The sequence below is a fragment of the Emys orbicularis genome, chromosome 1, assembly GCF_028017835.1.
Source record: "Emys orbicularis isolate rEmyOrb1 chromosome 1, rEmyOrb1.hap1, whole genome shotgun sequence".
NCBI classification, from domain to species: domain Eukaryota; kingdom Metazoa; phylum Chordata; order Testudines; family Emydidae; genus Emys; species Emys orbicularis.
Window position 1 is genome coordinate 22,245,427 of NC_088683.1, and position 18,261 is coordinate 22,263,687.

General features: G+C 40.5%; 1 protein-coding gene across 1 annotated transcript in view; it reads left to right on the forward strand.

Annotated features, from left to right (window-relative positions):
• The window catches only part of SEMA3E (semaphorin 3E), a 218,527-nt gene that overhangs the window by 185,386 nt on the left and 14,880 nt on the right, over positions 1 to 18,261 (forward strand). The window contains exons 8-14 of the mRNA XM_065404326.1: positions 644 to 758; positions 1,166 to 1,235; positions 2,226 to 2,370; positions 9,931 to 10,153; positions 12,583 to 12,674; positions 14,996 to 15,037; positions 17,923 to 18,089. Coding sequence (XP_065260398.1) covers positions 644 to 758; positions 1,166 to 1,235; positions 2,226 to 2,370; positions 9,931 to 10,153; positions 12,583 to 12,674; positions 14,996 to 15,037; positions 17,923 to 18,089 — 854 coding nt within the window. The remainder of the gene's footprint in view (positions 1 to 643; positions 759 to 1,165; positions 1,236 to 2,225; positions 2,371 to 9,930; positions 10,154 to 12,582; positions 12,675 to 14,995; positions 15,038 to 17,922; positions 18,090 to 18,261) is intronic.

Consider the following 18,261-nt stretch of genomic DNA (forward strand, 5'->3'; position numbering starts at 1 on the left):
AAGCCCATGTCCCCTCTCAAGGCTGAGAAATGACACTGCACCTGGGCGGGCCGGGTTGGAAGGTGGGGACTGAGTGTCTGGCAGGTGAGGCACTGGGGCCAGCAGCCGTAGTGAGGATAGTTCGACTGGGATTGATGAGAAATTTCTGGGGGCTCCCCGATATAGGTCTTGGGACATATTTGCAGGACACTGTGTGGAAGGTTGCAGTGAATTAGCCCTGTCTGTAACTGTTCCATAGACAGATTTGGGGTTTCTGTCTCCAAGTCTGTTGATGCAGCACTGCACTCAGTTCATATAAAAATATACAGTCAGCTAAAATGTTTGGACTGTTGCGTTAACAGACTGTAGAAATAAATGTGAAGGGTTTACAACAGCTGGACAGGTAAAACTAGTTGCAGCCCTGGTATTTAATTAAAAATTCTTACAAACCCACAGCTTTTAATGAGAAATTGAATAAATCTCTACAGTTTTACTGGAGACTGACTCCAAAATAATAACACAAGTGGAATAATAGAAATGTGGTTTGAAATTGTATGCTTCAGACATTGAAAGGCATGATGAAAGCGCAATTCAACATAGAGTATTGTTCTTCTAGATGCATTCCTCTAAATTACATTTATTATTTGTTTCTCTCTCCACACAGAATGATATGGGAGGACAGCGAATGTTGGTGAATAAATGGAGCACTTTCCTCAAAACCAGACTGATCTGCTCTGTGCCAGGAATGAATGGAATCGATACACATTTCGATGAATTAGGTAAATATCTTGGACAGAAATAAAGTTACACCACATTGTACAGAATGTGAACTTCCCTGCTAATCCCTTTTTACCCTCAATATAGGACATGTATCATTAACAGGAAGTGACTACTAATCTTTGAATTACAACAAATATATATATACCATATATTTCTAATACAAATATTTCAATACATATGTTCCTTATATTTCAATATATATTATAATATATAAAATGGATTTGCAGAGTAGGCTATCTTCCATTACACTTGTATTTATTTATATCATGTTTTTAAAAGCTGTGTGAAATTAAGTCGTGTTTATTGAGAAATAACTTTACACTGTTAACAAGCAGTCAACTCTATGTCCTTTGGGACTGAGAAAAGTAGGTGAGCTATAAATAACATTGTATTTTCATTTTTACAGAGGATGTGTTTTTGCTACAAACTCGGGATAACAAAAATCCAGTGATATTTGGACTCTTTAACACTACAAGGTAACCAGCTAGGAAATATGACAGTAATAGAGGCATATTTGTCCAGTCTATAATTAAGGAAGATGTCAGTTATGTGATAAATATCATATAGCTGATACACATTGTATAACTGATCAATTTAATTCCGCTTCACTTAGAGCCTAATCCAGAGGTTGGCAACCTTCAGCACGTGGCTCGTCAGGATAATCCGCTGGTGGGCCATGAGACATTTTGTGTATGTTGACCATCCTCAGGCATGGCCCCCTGCATCTCCCAGTGGCCATAGTTCGTCGTTCCCGGCCACTGGGAGCTGCGGGAGGGCATGCCTGCGGACAGTCAACGTAAACAAGATGTCTCGCGGCCCGCCAGTGGATTACCCTGATTGGCCGCATGCCAAAGGTTGCCAACCCCTGGCCTAATCTATTGTCCACTGAAGTCAATAGAAGGACTCAGATTGACTTTAGGTGGTGGTGTATCATTCCCATAGGTCCTGATTCAGCAAGAAATTATGCAAATGAATAGAGAAAGTCTATGAGTAGAAGGATGGTCTAGAGTTTAGGGGCCCTAGTCTAGAAGGTGGGAAACTGAGGTTCAGTTCCCTGTTCTTCCATGGACTTCTTGTGTGACTTTGAGCAAGTCACTTATCTCTGTGACTTAATTTTGCATCTGTAAAATAGAGATAATAGCACTTCTCTGCCTCAAAGAGGTGTTGGGAGACTAAATACATTAAAAATTGTGAAGCATTCAGATACTATGGTAATGATGGAGGCCATGTTAGTACCTGAGATAAGGTAATCAGTCCCATTGATTTATGGAACCAATCACATATTTAAACATAGACATATTTTTAAAATATCTTGCTAAATCTAGATTTCATGAGTACTCATTATTAATGCATTCACCGGGTATTACATTTATGTAATAAGTTCTATTAGTATGATTAATTCAACCACTAAACTGTACACTACAGTTACAATCTTTGCATTAACATCTTTGATTTTTATTTTATAGCAATATTTTTAGAGGATATGCTATATGTGTCTATCATATAGCTAGCATCCGAGCAGCCTTCAATGGACCTTATGCTCATAAAGAAGGACCTGAATACCATTGGTCTCTGTATGAAGGAAAAGTACCTTACCCCAGGCCTGGTTCGGTAGGTCCAAGAGAAACCCTATTTTCTATTGTGATGTCAGTCTAATTCAAGTTGGGAAGCAAATAAAATAAACAGGTCATGATGGATAAATATCATAATGTCCAGAATTGTGATAATGAGTATTTGATATCAATATGATGCTATTGAAAATGGATGTAATGACTCTAGCAATACATTATTAAGACTATCAACAATATATTTTACTCAAAGTAAAACAATGACAGTTAGATCCCTAGGGGCTCAGAGGGCTTTGGATTAGACCCTAGTTATCACCTCATGACTCTGTCTACAAAGATTACATGTTTTGGTGGTTTTGGGGGCAAAAAATACATGGAAGTGGTAATTGACTTTTTTGCAATATCTCCAATTTTTTCTGGTTTTAGTAGTTTGGGAATAGCATAAAACCAGGCTTTCTCAAGGTATTTCACTACCTCTTTTCTGGTCCCTGCCAGGACCAGGATATGCAGTGGAATAGGAAAATGTTAGAGCAAAAAAAGCATAGAAATGTAGTACTGAATCATAGAATGTCAGGGTTGGGAGGGACCTCAGGAGGTCATCTAGTCCAACCCCCTGCTCAAAGCAGAACTGAAAGGGACCTGGATAGGTCATCTAGTCCAGTCCCCTGTACTGAGGCAGGACTAAGTATTATCTAGACAATCCCTGAGAGGTGTTTGTCTAACCTGTTCTTAAAAACCTCCAATGACGGATATTCCTCAGCCTCCCAAGTAATTTGTTCCAGTGCTTAACCACCCTAACAATTAAGAAACGTTTTCTAATGTCGAACCTAACTCTCTTTTCTTGCAATTTAAGCCCATTAATATCACGTCCCCCTCAGTCTTCACTTTTCCAGATTAAACAAACCCAATTGTTTCAATCTTTCCTCACAGGTCATGTTTTCTAGACCTTTAATCATTTTTGTTGCTCTCCTCCGGACTCTCTGTAATTTGTCCACATCTTTCCTGAAGTGTGATGCTCAGAACTGGACACAGTACTCCAGCTGAGGCCTTATCATTGCTGAGTAGAATGAAATAATTATTTCTTGTTTCTTGCTTAAAACTCACCTGCTAATACATCCCAGAATTATGTCTGCTTTTTTTGCAACAGTTTTACATTGTTTACTTATATATAGTTTGTGATCCACTATAACCCTCAAATCCTTTTCTGCAATACTCCTTCCTAGGCAGTCATTTCCGATTTTTTATTTGTACAATTGATTATTCCTTCCTAAGTGTACTTTGCATTTGTCCTTATTGAATTTCCTCCTATTTAATTCAGACCATTTCTCCACTTTGTCAAGATCATTTTGAATTCTAATCTTGTTTTCCAAACCACTCGCAATCCCTCCTTGGTACCATCCGCAAACTTTATAAACATACTCTCTATGCCATTGTCCGAATCATTTATGAAGATATTGAATAGAACCAGAGGCAGGTCAGATCCCTGAGTGACCCCACTCGATATGCCCTTCCATCTTGACTGTGAACCACTGATAACAACTCTCTAAGTATAGTTTTCCAACCAGTTGTGCACCCACTTTATAGTAGAATCATCTAGGCTATATAAAATGTTAAATCAAGAAAAGTTAATCCACTGTTTTGAACCTTACTTCAAAGTTCTCGTTCAATTTGATGCAGGTTTTGTCAAAGGATCAAATGGTTCTTGATTCCAATAATATAGGCCAATGCTCAGACTAGAAATAAGGTGCAGATTTTTAACAGTAAGGGTAATTAATCATTTGAACCATTTACTTAGGGATATGGTGGATTCTCCATCAATTTAAGTTTTAAAATCAGGATTGGGTGTATTTCCAAAAGATACGCTGTAGCTCAACCAGAATTTATTTTTGATGCAGAGATTACTGGGGTGAAATCCCATAGCTTCTATTATGCAGAAGGTCAAACCAGACTAGCACAATGGTCCCTTCTGGCCTATATGTATGGCTATGTACCATGGTGCCAGGACCCTACAGATGGATGGATAGATTTGATCTGAACCAGTTCCCACTTTCTATCCCTTCTTCTGAGCATCCTGCTTTCCATTCCATTTGCCAATTTTACAAACATGGTGAAAGGAAATAAAGATTTTTTTTACAAATTTGCAAAGAACAGAGCTGCAAGAAGAATATAAATGTGCTTCTTTCTCGACTTTGTTATGACTTTTCCCAGAAATGGATCTTAGTCCCAATGCACACTAAGTGAAAAGGAAACCCTGGGGCATACTCTGCAAATACAATAGAGCTGGCCTTTTTCCCATGGCATATTTTGCCAGTATACAGGAGCTGGCATCTGCACAGTTGTTTGTGCGTGGCATATAAGTTTTTATTTGGTGTATTGCCAGATTTCTGATGGGGATGACTTACACACACATTCCTTGCATAGAAAGAGGAGAAGAATGTCTATGATGATGCTTCTTCACAGGCATGGACCAGCATCCCTCTCTCAGGCTCCCTCTGTCTGTCTGTCTCTGATTTTCGATGTCTCTAAGGCTCCCATCACCATGGGATCTAAACACCACTATTCTTGGTGGTGGGCTTCGGAGCTTTTAAATAGGTTCTCAGCACATTCACATTCCATGGATATCAATGGTAGCCGAGGGTACACAGTGCCTCCCAAGAGTTTGTCAGCACCTCACAGGATCGGGCCTAGGGTCAAGAAGGCCTGATTCTCCTCTCACTTCCTCTGATGTAAATCAAGAGTAACTGTGTTGAAGTCAATGGAATTGAACCATGGTGTGAATGAGAGGAGAATCAGACCCCAGATTTTTTCCTCTCCCCATAGGGCTCCTTCCCCACAGTTGTCTTGTGTAACTAATTAGCTGTACAAGGTATTATTACCAGCTGCAATTTTGTTAGGCTCAACAAGCCTTTCCTGTAAAATGTCAGCCTCATGCAGATTTTTGGCTGTGTGAGGCCCATTTACATATGTAACCTGTTTAGCTAAAACACACATGCTGCTTTGAAATGTCACCCCTTTATCTTCTAATTGGCTAAGGGTTTGTTCTCCTGAGTCTACCAGTAGAGTAAACAGTTTGCTGGTTCATTACTCATGGTATTGCTTTTGCTTTGCTATCTGAATCAGTATTAAGCTTTATACTAAAAGCAATCATATGCAAAAATAAACTTTGTGTGCAATCCATTTATCATAGAATCACAGAAATGAGAGGTAGAAAGGCCGATTACATTATCTAGTCCATACCAATGCAGCTTTGTTCCCTATAGTATAATCTCAAATTCACCATCCGGTCTCATTTAAAATTACTGTTGGTTTCTGCTGCTTCTTTTGGGGTAGGAGTCACAAGCCAAAGTACAATAGAAGATGTTCCCCTAAAGAGAATATCTGGGATTTGAACACTGTAAATGCGATTTATACCATCTTGATGTCACAGGGCTTTTTGTTCCTTTGTTGATGTGGGGACAAACTTTAGCTATTGGTGTTGAGTCAGGATAAAAAGACTGGGAAGTAAAATGCCTAATTTTCAGCCAGGTGGTGGAAGGAAACTGAAGTAATCATCTCCAAATTTAACACTTTCCATGAGACCGCTATGCCAGTTATTGTATCTGACAAAATAAGAGGAAGTGAGGTTGCACCGTAAACAGATTGCAGAATGGTTGATTATTTTACAAAGATTAGATTCTTCTCAACTATTCCGAAAGTCTGTATTCATTCCTTTTTCAGGCAGCAAAACCCTCATATCCCAGAGCAAGGACTGAGTAAAACTGAATGAGGATTTCCACATTAGTCTCTACATTTCTGTTAGGAAATCTTTTTAAACAAATCTGAATGTCTGGGTTTTCTTTCTTTCTGAGCAAGCCACTAGCACTGAGCCATTAAATGGAACTTTCTGGTAAGAAGGACAAAATACTGTGCTAAATCCTCAGCTACACGGGAACCAAATTCAGCCCAGTTGATGGGGAGACAGGCGAAGGAGCTGTGTGCCATTCCAGCTTGACACCCATATCATGCCCCTATTCTTCATAGCACCTAGAGGCCCCAACCAAGATCAGGGCACCATTGTGCTGTCATCATCATCACCAAAGGGACATTGCCAATTTGCAGATTCAGTGCCACCTGGATCAATCTCTGGCAAGGTGCTTATGGTAGTCTAGCTGTATATTCAGTTTATGTCCATCCCTGGCAATCTTATCGCACCACCCAAGCTTTTGGCAACCATATGATTGTTGGACATGTAGTAGCATTCCTTGGTATGCATGCTTCGGAATTTGTTGGTCTTCCATTCTCATAATATGTTTATATTAAGAAAGTCATCTAAACCAAATCAATGCTGATGGAGGGGTTTGACTTTGAATATCCTCATTTCTAATCTTCTCTTGCCACTTGATATGGAGCAGCTGACGAAGATGATGGGAATCAAAAATATCAATCTGGGGTTCTTCAGCCTTCCTCAGTGCGCATGTTTCATTGCCATACAATAAAGTTGGTGTAACTGTGGTTCCATATATCCTCAGCTTCGCAGCAAGCGAAGCAAGCTGAAGGCCCTGAAACAAGGCAGGAGCTGCTGTTCTATGCCTGTCTACATCTTTTGAGCATCCTCCAGCCCTGTCTGTGACTCTGCCCACGTACTTGACAGTTTCCAGCTGTTCAGTGTCCCATCTGGACAGGTTAATACTGAGCTGGCTATAATCTAGAGCTGGAGGATGCCAGGGACTTAGTTTTATCTATTTTGACCAATGTGTACTGCTTTTTGCTCTACCAGATTGGACATCAGCTGCAGCCATTCCCCAACTGAGTGAACAAGACAATGTCATTGGTGTATTTGAGATCTCAAAATAGAATGATCTTCAGGTGAATGCCACGAATGGCTGCCTCCTGAAGCTTATCCATCAACCAGTCAATATTGATGTTGAACAATGGTGACATAATGCAGCCTTGCTGAACTCCCATAGAGATAGGAAACAATGCCATGTATCTGTCATTGACTCAGGCACAGATTTCAATTCCATTAGAGCTCTTCTATCAATGACAGTCTCTTCCCAGGGACTCTGAGTTGCTCCATTGCGCTAGAAACTATGCAAACAGAGAGTAAGGGTCAGTCCCTGGACCTTAAGAGCTTAACAAAGGGTGGGAGCAGAAAGAGAGGGACAGAGAGGTCAAAGTCACTCAGCATGTGAGTGGCAGAGCCTGAACTCTGAGTCCCAGTTCACTGAATCGTGTTGCCTTCCTGTGCTCAAGAGTGTTATGGGACCTGGATCAGCTGGCAATGCTAGCTTTATGCTAGCTGAAGATTCAGCCATTCTTGACTGAGATTTAGGGCAGCGGTAGGGTCATTTAGTGCTGCTTCAGTAGCACAAAGGGATCTTTGCGTGGACCAGGCACTGGCTCTCTGAGTTTGTGTGTGGGGACCAGACTGTCAGGAGTGGCATGGTGGTGGTGCCGCTTCTTGGAAAGATGTTGGTTGCATTGATCCCAGTGCCTTCTCCATGTTTAGTTAATTCTGAGAGCAACAGTGACAAAAGAAAGCAACAAACCTTGCTCACCTCTATGAATCAACTTCTATCGATGTTGGCAGTTGGATGAGACTAGGTGGAGTCTATAAATTGGGGGAGAAGAGCAGTTTTAAATCACACAAACCCAGAGCTCACATATTTGGTAGAACTTGACTGGTTCTGGCAGACTCTACAGTCTGTATCTGCTGGAAGTATTACTTTGGTCATGTGTGTAATCAGGCTACTATTCCGTTGTCACATCTAGTGTATTTTTACTGTGGTGCTTCTGAAAACAACACCAGCTTCCTCAGAAATGGTGTTGAAGGGAAACTTTAGAGGCAGCTGCATCTACCAGTTCCTTTCTAGAGTGCCTTACTGCTTTTAATTCAAAAATAAAAGCCTGCAAAGGATCGTATTTATTAAATCTCTCTTGAGTTGGAACTTTGCAATGGAACTTGGCAGTGCTACTCGATATGCTGTGCAGTCCAGGGAAAGCGGAGGTTCAGCTTCTCTGAAAACCCCAAACCCTTTCCCTTTATTACAAACAGCTGGTGAAACTCCATCCTTAGGCTGATTAGACAATTACTTCCAAGTCAACACTGAGCATTCATGGAGCCAACCCCCAAAAGTGGAAACAAACTTCTCCCCCTTTGACAAGTGCAGGAGCTTGTTATTGTCAATTATAGTTGGCTGCAAGTTTAAAATGACCATTTCCAGTAAACATTAAGAGGATTTTATTTCATTTTATTGATTGAAAATCCAATTTAAGTAGGGAGAGCCTGCTACTGTGGCTTTGCTTGAAATGCTTCTGAAAACCACACTGCCATGCGGAGATTGGGAGGAAGTGAATGTTACTGAAATATTTCCAGCTTGCTCATAAACGCTTTCAATTAGAGATCATGAGGCAAATTTGAAATGAAGAATCTATGTTAAGTTAGGGGACATTATCCTATTCTTTACATAATATTTAAAAATTAACTTTTATGGATAATGCCACAGTTTAGCCCTATAAGTAAATTTAACCCAATCAGTCAATTCGCTCCAATCACTGATTTACCGTGTATTTGCTTTGCAAAATGGTAGACTGATCAAGGCAAACATTGGTATTTCAGGCTAACCTGTGATATATAATACTGTCATTATGAGGTAGAAATGAGAATTAAATGCAATACCACTAAGCGTCTTGAGATCAAGAATTACTGCTGGTGCGGTGGGATTCATTTTTTAAATGTGCTTAATTTCCTATTATGGTACGTTCTGCAATCAAAGTAAAATAAACTATAGATTGATACCAAATGTTGCAGTTTTGCTCATTTTTCATGGCTGGCTGTACTGAGTAGGAAACGTCTTTCTCCCTACTGTCTTATGATTAATGAAAAAAAGCCAAGAACCATTCTGATAACATTTTAAATGAAAATGGAGGGGAAAAGAGGCACTACACTTTTTGTGAAAAACTAAAAATGTTGATGATGTCAATTTTTCATCAAAAAATCTTTTTACAAAAAAAAAAGCCATTTTCCCAATAAAATAAAGGTCTCTGGGTATGCCTGAGCATGGGCTAGCCTACCCGAGCTATTTGAATCCAGCTAACTCGGTAACAACTGCATTGAAGACAGCTCAGCACAGTCAGTAGAAACCCAGCATGGATCCTGGGGATATATTCGGCTCACTAGCCTGCAGAGTCTGAAGCCTGTGCTGCATTGTTTCTGCTGTTGTTACCCATGTTAGCTGGATTCATGCTAGCCCAGGTAGGCTAGCCTGTGCCCAGCTTTTGCTGTGTAGACATATCCTATGTCTGAAAAAAACCTGATCAGCTCTACTGCTAATGTATTAGAGACCTGGAGCTAATTTATTTCTGTAATACGTTATGAGAGGCCTTAACACTGGTTAGAAAACTCCCTTTATGTAAGTGTATGTGTGCATGCACACATATTTATATATACACACATATATATATGCCCCCTTTATTCCCTAATCCCTCAAACATCCATGCCTTCTCTTCTCCTGGGAACTGTGGAGAGTCAGCATCCTTGAGAATAAGGCCTTTATCATATATCATCTATGCCAGCATTAAAAAAAATCCATGCGTATAACCAACCTATCACATGTTTTTGCAGTGTGCCAGCAAAGTCAATGGCGGTCTGTATGGTTCCACCAAAGACTATCCTGACGAAGCTGTCCGTTTTGCAAGGAGCCATCCACTGATGTATCAGCCCATCAAACCTGTCCATAAGAGGCCAATACTTGTGAAAACCGATGGCAAGTACAACCTAAAACAAATAGCGGTGGATAGAGTGGAAGCTGAAGATGGGCAATATGATGTCTTGTTTATTGGCACAGGTAAATAAAAAAGATGGCATCTTATCTTTTTTCCTCCCAATTTCAACAAATCTATAACACCTCTCCAAGATTAAGCTCTTTCTGTTTGAAAGGCATCAAGGTGAAACCACAATCCTAATAAATAATCATACTCGACATTTCCATAGCACGTTTTAGCCGCAGAGCACCAAATGCAAGGAGAGATTACAAGTCTCCTATTTCACCACTGGAGAATCTGAGGCAGCGATTTATCCAAGGTCATTGAGCAGACGAGTGGCAGAAATAAAAATAAAAAGGGCTGGAATAGAAGGATTAAAAACTGGGGCCTAGGTTTTTAAGAATGGGAGCCTAAAATACAGCTCCTGCAAAGGGACCTGAATTTTCAAAAGTGCAACTCCCACTGATCACAGTTCAGTGCCACGCCTGAGACCCAGATTCAGGAGAAATTAAAATAAGTGGTCTGATTTTCAAAAAAGTCAGTGCAAGCTGCTGGCTTTATTGCTGGGGACCACAAGTCGGGTGGCTGGTGTTAAACAGAAACAGTCCGTTTTTAGACCTACACTGTGATGCAGTACCAGGAACTTGTCATTGGAAGACGGGGTTGCCCCATCCTGCAATTCAAAAATAAGCTGCCAAAAGTTTGAGAGTTTTGCTAAGTTTTCAGACATTCCTAATACATTTTGATTTCTCAAAATACCTTTTTTTAGCACCCATAAAACAACTTTGGAAAAGGTCAAATATGTCACAAGCTTTCATATTTCGAAGTCTGGGCAGGCCCACAGAATGGTAACATCCTTTAATGCCTAACTGTTCTTCGGAACTTAAGAAAATGGCAATAAGACCTGGAAATAGACTTGAATCTTTGCAATATCGAACTTGTCTGGAAATGATTTAAAGATTCATACCTCTAAATTTTATCATAGCAACAGGGATTACTTGACACAGGCACTAATGGCCAGTTTGCCAAAAAAAAAGCATTTAGTGCAAGCTATCTTTTAACTCATGAAATTTAGATGGAAACCACATTTCACTGTTCAAGGGATACAAAAGAAGTGTACTTGTAGAATAGCAGGGCATGCTTTAAATTAATACTGTGTTCTAAACTTTAAAATTTTGATTCCAATATGTGGTGAGATTAATCATATGCCATGGTCCTTGTCATGTATGCTTCTATGCTGGATTTCATAATGTTGACTGTATATTTTATGCTTTACACTTGTATATATAGTAAAACTTGCATGTTCAGAAAAGCAAATAATGTCCCTGATCAAGCGAAAGCAAAGATGTAGCTAGCAGAGCCACTCACCATAGTTAAGTATGTGCTTAAGTGCTCTGCAGGACTGGTGCCTAACTGCAGCTTATTCTTCTCTTCATAATTTGTTCTTAGGCGACAATTTCCAGCCTAGCAATCTTGGGTTCAGCAACTTTGAACCCAATCATGCAGTCTTTACTCTGGCAAAAAAATTCAGGGGTGCCCTTGGTATTATTTTGCAGGAAAGGGTCAATCTTCCTCTATCTGGATCCAACACCTGTAGTGTTCATGTGGTCTAACTATGAATGGAGTAGTTTGAATGGCTTATCAAAGAGGAAGTCTAAACTTCAAGGATAACGTTCCACAACATGCTTGTCAGCAGGATTCACAGAGGGACTTAGTTATGAAAATCTGAGCTCCGGACAGTAATTCCTTTTAACTGTTCCCTCAAAAAAATGGACCTCTTTGATCCATTTTTTTCTTTGAGGAGAGGTGTTGGAGCCTACTTGAATGGCTCCTTTTTATGTACATCTCTTTTATCTCTCCCTGAACTTTTTTTTCCCCCTGGTGCCTTTCTGGTTAATTTTGTTCTCCTGTAAATCAGAGATGAGTGACAATAACAGGAGACAGGAAGCAGCAATTGCCGCTGATGATGACAAACTCACAGCCTCGGGAAAATAAGGGATCTTTAATAACAGGCAGCAATACAAAAATGAAGCAGAGGGAGACCAACAGTTATTCCAATGTGTTAATTTATTGTAACACAACTGCAGTGAGAGGCAGTATTGTCTAGTGGATTGACCACGGAACCGAGAGACAGAGCAACCTCAACTGTGTTCCTGACTCTGCTCTTTCTTGCTGGGTGGCCTTGATCAAGTGACTCAACCCTTAAAGATCTCAGGCCCAAATCCTCAAAGATATTTAGGCACCTAACTCCCATTGAAGTCAGTGGGAGTTAGGAACCTGTATACCTTTGAAGATTTAGGCCTCCATTTCCTGATTTGATATCACATGTATTTTTGTGTTCAAGATTCAAAACCAAAGTGGATAATAAAAGAACTAATAATATGCAATACATTTGCAAGTTTGTTGGTTTTTATTCAATATCAGTTTAAAGAAGTTATTAATTTGCCAGTTGACGAAGATCAAAATATTACTACCAGTTATGACTTCTATGGTGTTTTCTATTTTCTTCCAGATAATGGGATTGTGTTGAAAGTCATTACAATTTACAACCAGGATACAGAATCAATGGAAGAAGTGATTCTTGAAGAGATGCAAGTATTCAAGGTATGATGCCCTGTGTAAGAAACATATATCCAACTGTCACAAATCTAAATTAAAATGCCGACAGTGTATCAATATGAGTGAAAATACAATATCTCTGTGCAGTGAAACTCTGATGAGACGCTAGTTTTTCAATAGGAAATTTTCATTATAAACAGAAGTGTAATGAACCGGAGTTGCACAGTGAATACTGAAAGAGCTGAAATAAGTCAGGAATTTCACTCTATGGTTTAAATCACAGAAATGTAGAGCTGCAATGTTCTCAAGAAGTCATCAAGTCCATCGTCTCATGCGAAGGCAGGCCCAAGTAAAACTAGACCATCCCTAGGAGGTGTTTGTCCAACTTGTTCTTAAAAACCTCTATTGATTGATTATCAGAGGGGTAGCTATGTTAGTCTGGATCTGTAAAAAGCAACAGAGACACCTGTGTCACATGCGTCTGACGAAGTGGGTATTCACCCACGAAAGCTTATGCTCCAATACATCTGTTAGTCCTAAAGGTGCCACAGGACTCTCTGTTGCTTTTTATTGATTGATTGGATTCCACAGCCTACCTTGGTACCTATTCCAGCACCTAACTGCCCTTATAGTTAGAGAGTTTTTCCTAACATCTAAACTAAATCTCCCTTGCTGCAGATTAAGCCGATAGGACAAGAATCAATCTTCAGTGGACATGGAGAACAATTGATTAAGGGCTCTTTATTACAGCCCTTAACATATGTGAAGATTATCAGATCCGCCTTCAGTCTTCTTTTCTCAAGGCTAAACATACTCATTTTTAAAAAAAATCTTTCCTCAGAGATCAGGTTTTCTAAACCACTTTTCATTTTTGTTGGTCTTCTCTGGATTCTTCTATTTGTCCACATCTTTCTTAAAAATGTGATGCCTGAAACTGGACTCAGTACTCCAGCTGAGGCATCACCAAAGCAAAGTAGAGAGGGCAATTACCTCCTGGGTCTTACATATGATACTACTGTTAATGCACTGTAGAATTCTATTAGCCTTTTTCACAGCTGCATCACATTGTTGGGTCATATTCAATTTGTGATCTGCTATAACCCCAAGATCTTTTTCTGCAGTACTACTGCCTAGACAGTTATTACTCATTTTGTATTCGTGCTTTTGAATTTTCCTTCCTAATTGTAGTACCTTGAACTTGTCTTTATTGAATTTCATCAACTCCAAATTGTAAAGGTCATTTAGTATTCTAATCCAGCCTTCCAAAATGCTTGCAACTCTTCCCAGTTTGGTGCCATCCAAAATTTTATAAGCATACTCCCCACTCCATTATCCAAACCATTAATGAAAATGTTGAATAGTTCTGGACCCAGGACAGATCTCTCTGGGACCCCAATAGATAAGTCTTCCCAGTTTGACAGCAAACTATTTGAGCATGATTTTCCAACCAGTTGTGCAGTTTAATCTAGACCATATTTCTCTAATTTGCTTATGAGACTGTCTTATGTTCAAACAGAGCCTGTAAGATTTTAGGCTAATTTATAGGTAGAAGACTAACTACGTGATTTTATCCCTCCCCCAAAAATAGTCAGTTACGCATCTAAATGGGTTAAATTGCAAGCATAACATTGCACCCAGGTTACTGGAGATTTAGTGAAGGTCCAGCTAAAAACTGGGGCCCAGAAAGAGAGATTCAGTATATACTGTGGGCCAGATCTTGAGTCCCTGCTTAGAAAAATTTCCTGTTGCACTCAATAAGAATTTTTCCTTAATAAAAATCACAGTTTTTTGGTGTGTAGCAAACTAGATGTAATGAAATCCTATCCACAGAGTCACTACAGTCCTAGGACTACAGGGCTTGGACCAGTAAGTGGGACTAGTTCTCAGTGTAGTCCATGAGAACTCTCTTCTGCCAGTGTCACAGGAAGTCTGAGAAAAAGACAAAGGGGACAATGCCACAAGATGGAATGTCAGATAATTTAATCTTATCTATAGTCAGCCTGCCATCTATAAAGAACCCTCTGCTTATCATATTGAAGTGGGACAAAAGGGATCAGTGAAACCAGGACTTGACATTATGGTCAGCATGGGAACTGCCATGTTCCCATTGGGTTTGATATTGGTCCCTGAATTAAAAATATATGGTTTTAAAAAAATCACTTTTTATAAAAATAATAGTTCTCAATTTCCTTCACTCTGACAAAGTGACCTAGAGAAAATGAGGGTATTTCACATGGTATAGAGAGGAGAGCCACATACCTTGAGTAAATACTAATACTCTTTCTGTTAAATGTACAGTCGTCATAAACAAGGCATTTCTTTTGATTTCCATGTAAAGCAAAGGACCAATCTCTTATTTTTTTCAGGTGCCAGTTCCTATTATTTCTATGGAAATATCTTCAAAGAGGGCAAGTATTTTTCTGTGTTTAAAATAACATGACTATAACTGAAATGTGGAAAAGATCTAAATTGTATATAGCTGGGTACCATATATAAAGAGATCAGGTCAAGTAATATATGATAATGTTTTAATATAAACTCATAGTTAATCATGCTCTGCTTTTTATGAAACATTTAGGTTTTTCATTGCTGTATAAATCTGCAGGGTTCACATTAGCATCCATTTCAAAGCAAGTGAAAATCAATCTAATTCATGAGTTGCTGGCATAGTAATCGCACAGGGAATAGCTTGAGACTATTCAGGGACTTTTTAACTGATAAATTTGAAGTGATTGAGCAAGGGAGCATGGGGATTTCAGTGTAAGGGAGCCTCCTTTGTACTCCCCACCTTCATATTCATTGGCCCCAGAGAGTGTTGGGCACAATTTAAATCACAGTTTCTGAGTGTCCGCCAGAGAGGGTATGATTCAAGCTGTCTCCATGATGCTCCTAGCTCTTTCTCTCATAGGGAGCAAAAGACCCAGCTGGGAATCTCCATATCAGTCCAAGCTGGCCCCAGATCTTCATTTTAACAGAGGATGGCTGAATATTAGTTCAAATGACTGGTGTCAGCCTGGTTGAGGGCAGGAATTCGAAACTGAGTCCATGGCTTTCTGGGCCGGAAAGGGCCGAGCACCACAAAGGGCTGTTGGGGGAGACCCTTCTCTCACTGATAAGCAGAAATCTGGAGGGTTTGAACCAGATCAGGACCAACCCTCCCTCTCATGGGGCTACTGAATGTGGATGTGGGCAGCACAAAGGAGCCTCTCCTTGCCTGGAAATCTGCATGCTCCTGTGGCCAATAACTTTACATTGATCAGCAACAGATTTTTCCTTAGTCCCTGTTTCCCTAAAGTTATTCCCTGCTGTGATTATTGTGCCAGCAATTCATGAGTCAGATTGATCTTCCACTTGCTTTGATAATATGAACCCCACAGATCATAATGAAACAGAGCGTGATTAAGATGAGTTCACATTTAAATATCACACACTATTAGATGATCTCGCTTTTATATGCACTTATATGCATTTCACATTTTTGTCACATTGCATACACTCACGTGTGTATATATTATAGGTGATGCAGGTAGCAATGCCTATGGTTGCCCAGTACTTCCCAGTATAAGACCCTGTTTTCAGTTGCTTATAGTTTTGCCAAACTTTAACTGCTTTGGCTGAAATGTTCCATGCCAAGGTGTTTGCCTCGGGCTTTAGAGTTTCAGCAAAAGTGGTTCAGCCATTTCTGAGTGTGAAATAAGGAAAAAATACATTGTTTCGCCTATGGTAACAAAATTGGTTTGAAATTCTTTTTTAGAAGCTCTAACATCTCATGTTTTGGAGCAGGGACATAAAATTGGGCACAGAGGTCACCCTGGCATCAGGGATGTGCCTTTTGCAGATCCCATGAAAAAACACCCCAAAATGGCCAAGTTATGAGCCTTTGAAAAAAATCTCAGTTCACACATGCTCAGTAGCGACTTGTTAGAGTTTGGCTGGTAATTCTCTGAAAATTCCACTGCACTGAGCATGCTTCAGCCCCATACAATATCCCACCCTGCAGAGCAAGAGAACCTGCTCCACCAGAGCTGCAGGATCTGAGCAGGTCTTTCCCTGCTATTGCTCCTCCCAGCGACTATGGTCCACTGTCATGCCGGGCACCGGAACTTCAAGCAGGAAGATAGTTTGTGAGTGTGTGCGCTCACCGTGCCACTCCCTACACACACCTTGCTGGCACCCCTCAGCAAGGAGAAGAAGGAAGAAGCAGCCTGACTTGAGTGCAGAGAGATGAGGTGCAAGGGGGAGAGAAGGAATAGGGGTTGCGGGGAGGGGAGATAGGAGATGAAGGTAGCTGTGGTCTCATCAGGAGCAGAGATCTGGAAAAAGGAATGGGTAGTAACGGGAGGGTGAGGAGATAGGAGCATATGTGGGGACAGGTTCAGGAGCAGAAGGGAGGAGGGGATAGGCGCATGAGGCAAAAAGGTTAAGAGCTGGCCAGGGGATAGGAGCAGAGGAGTGGGACTGAGGCAGGAGCTTGGACCAGACGTGGGAGAGAGGCAAGAGGAAGTGGGGCAGGACCCAGGGCTAGGGGGAAGAGAAAATATAGGAACAGAGGTGGAGGGAATGGAGTAGAGTGGGGGGATAGGAGCAGGAACTGAAGAGGGAGGGGGTGGGTAGAAACAGAGTTGGACAGGTATAGTGAGGAGAGAGACAGAAGGGTTTATAGCACTAGAACACACTCCCCTATGAAGCCGAGAACTGAACCCAGGAGTCCTGAGTCTCAACATTCCTTTGCTGTCTCTCAAACAGCTGTGAAACACTCTGGCAAAGTTTGTTTCATCCCCATCTTGTGCTGGCCCGCAGAGATAATGACAGCGTAAATCTGCTGCCAGTTTTTCAATCGGCTCAAGCGCCAGAGCTCTGTGCTGGGACTTTATAGGTCCACATCCTGCTGATAACCCACCAGGGGATTTTTATGGTTCCACATGATGGAATTTCTGTTTTTCAGTTTGCTTTTTTAAACACTTAGAAAATTACACCCAGAAAAAACAACATTAAAATAATGTTAAGGTTCCAAAGTCAAGTTAGGAAATGCCAGAATTGAGCTTGCGTGTCCAATCTTAATTCTGCCCTTTTCTGCATATGCATTATGTGCATCCTTTAATTATATGACCACATACAATTATATGACCTGCCTCACACAGTGCACAAGATAGCTCGCCAAGAGGGCAGAAGGGAATTAAGCTTGCATGGGCAACTGTAAAGCTGGCATTTTCTAAAGTTCAAGTGGCAAATGACCTTGTCTTTTCCTAGTAGATGCTCTGCCCATTAACAGTGTGTGCTACATTTTCTACAGCAACAACTGTATGTTGGATCTGAGTCTGCCGTAGCACAAGTGAAGTTCCATCAGTGTGACATGTATGGCACAGCCTGCGCTGACTGCTGCCTAGCAAGAGATCCTTACTGTGCTTGGGATGGGATATCCTGTTCTAGATACTATCCCACAGGAATGCAGGCAAAGAGGTGAGAACTGTATTTTGCTTCGAAATCCTCTTTGCATAATAATTATCTAAAGAGTTCCTATTGCAACAGAAATGGTTTCCCTTCTCCCCCTCGTATAAATAACTGAACAATGATGTACTTTAGCTAAGGATTTATTAACCCAGCCTTAGGGAATACTGAAGGATATAAATGA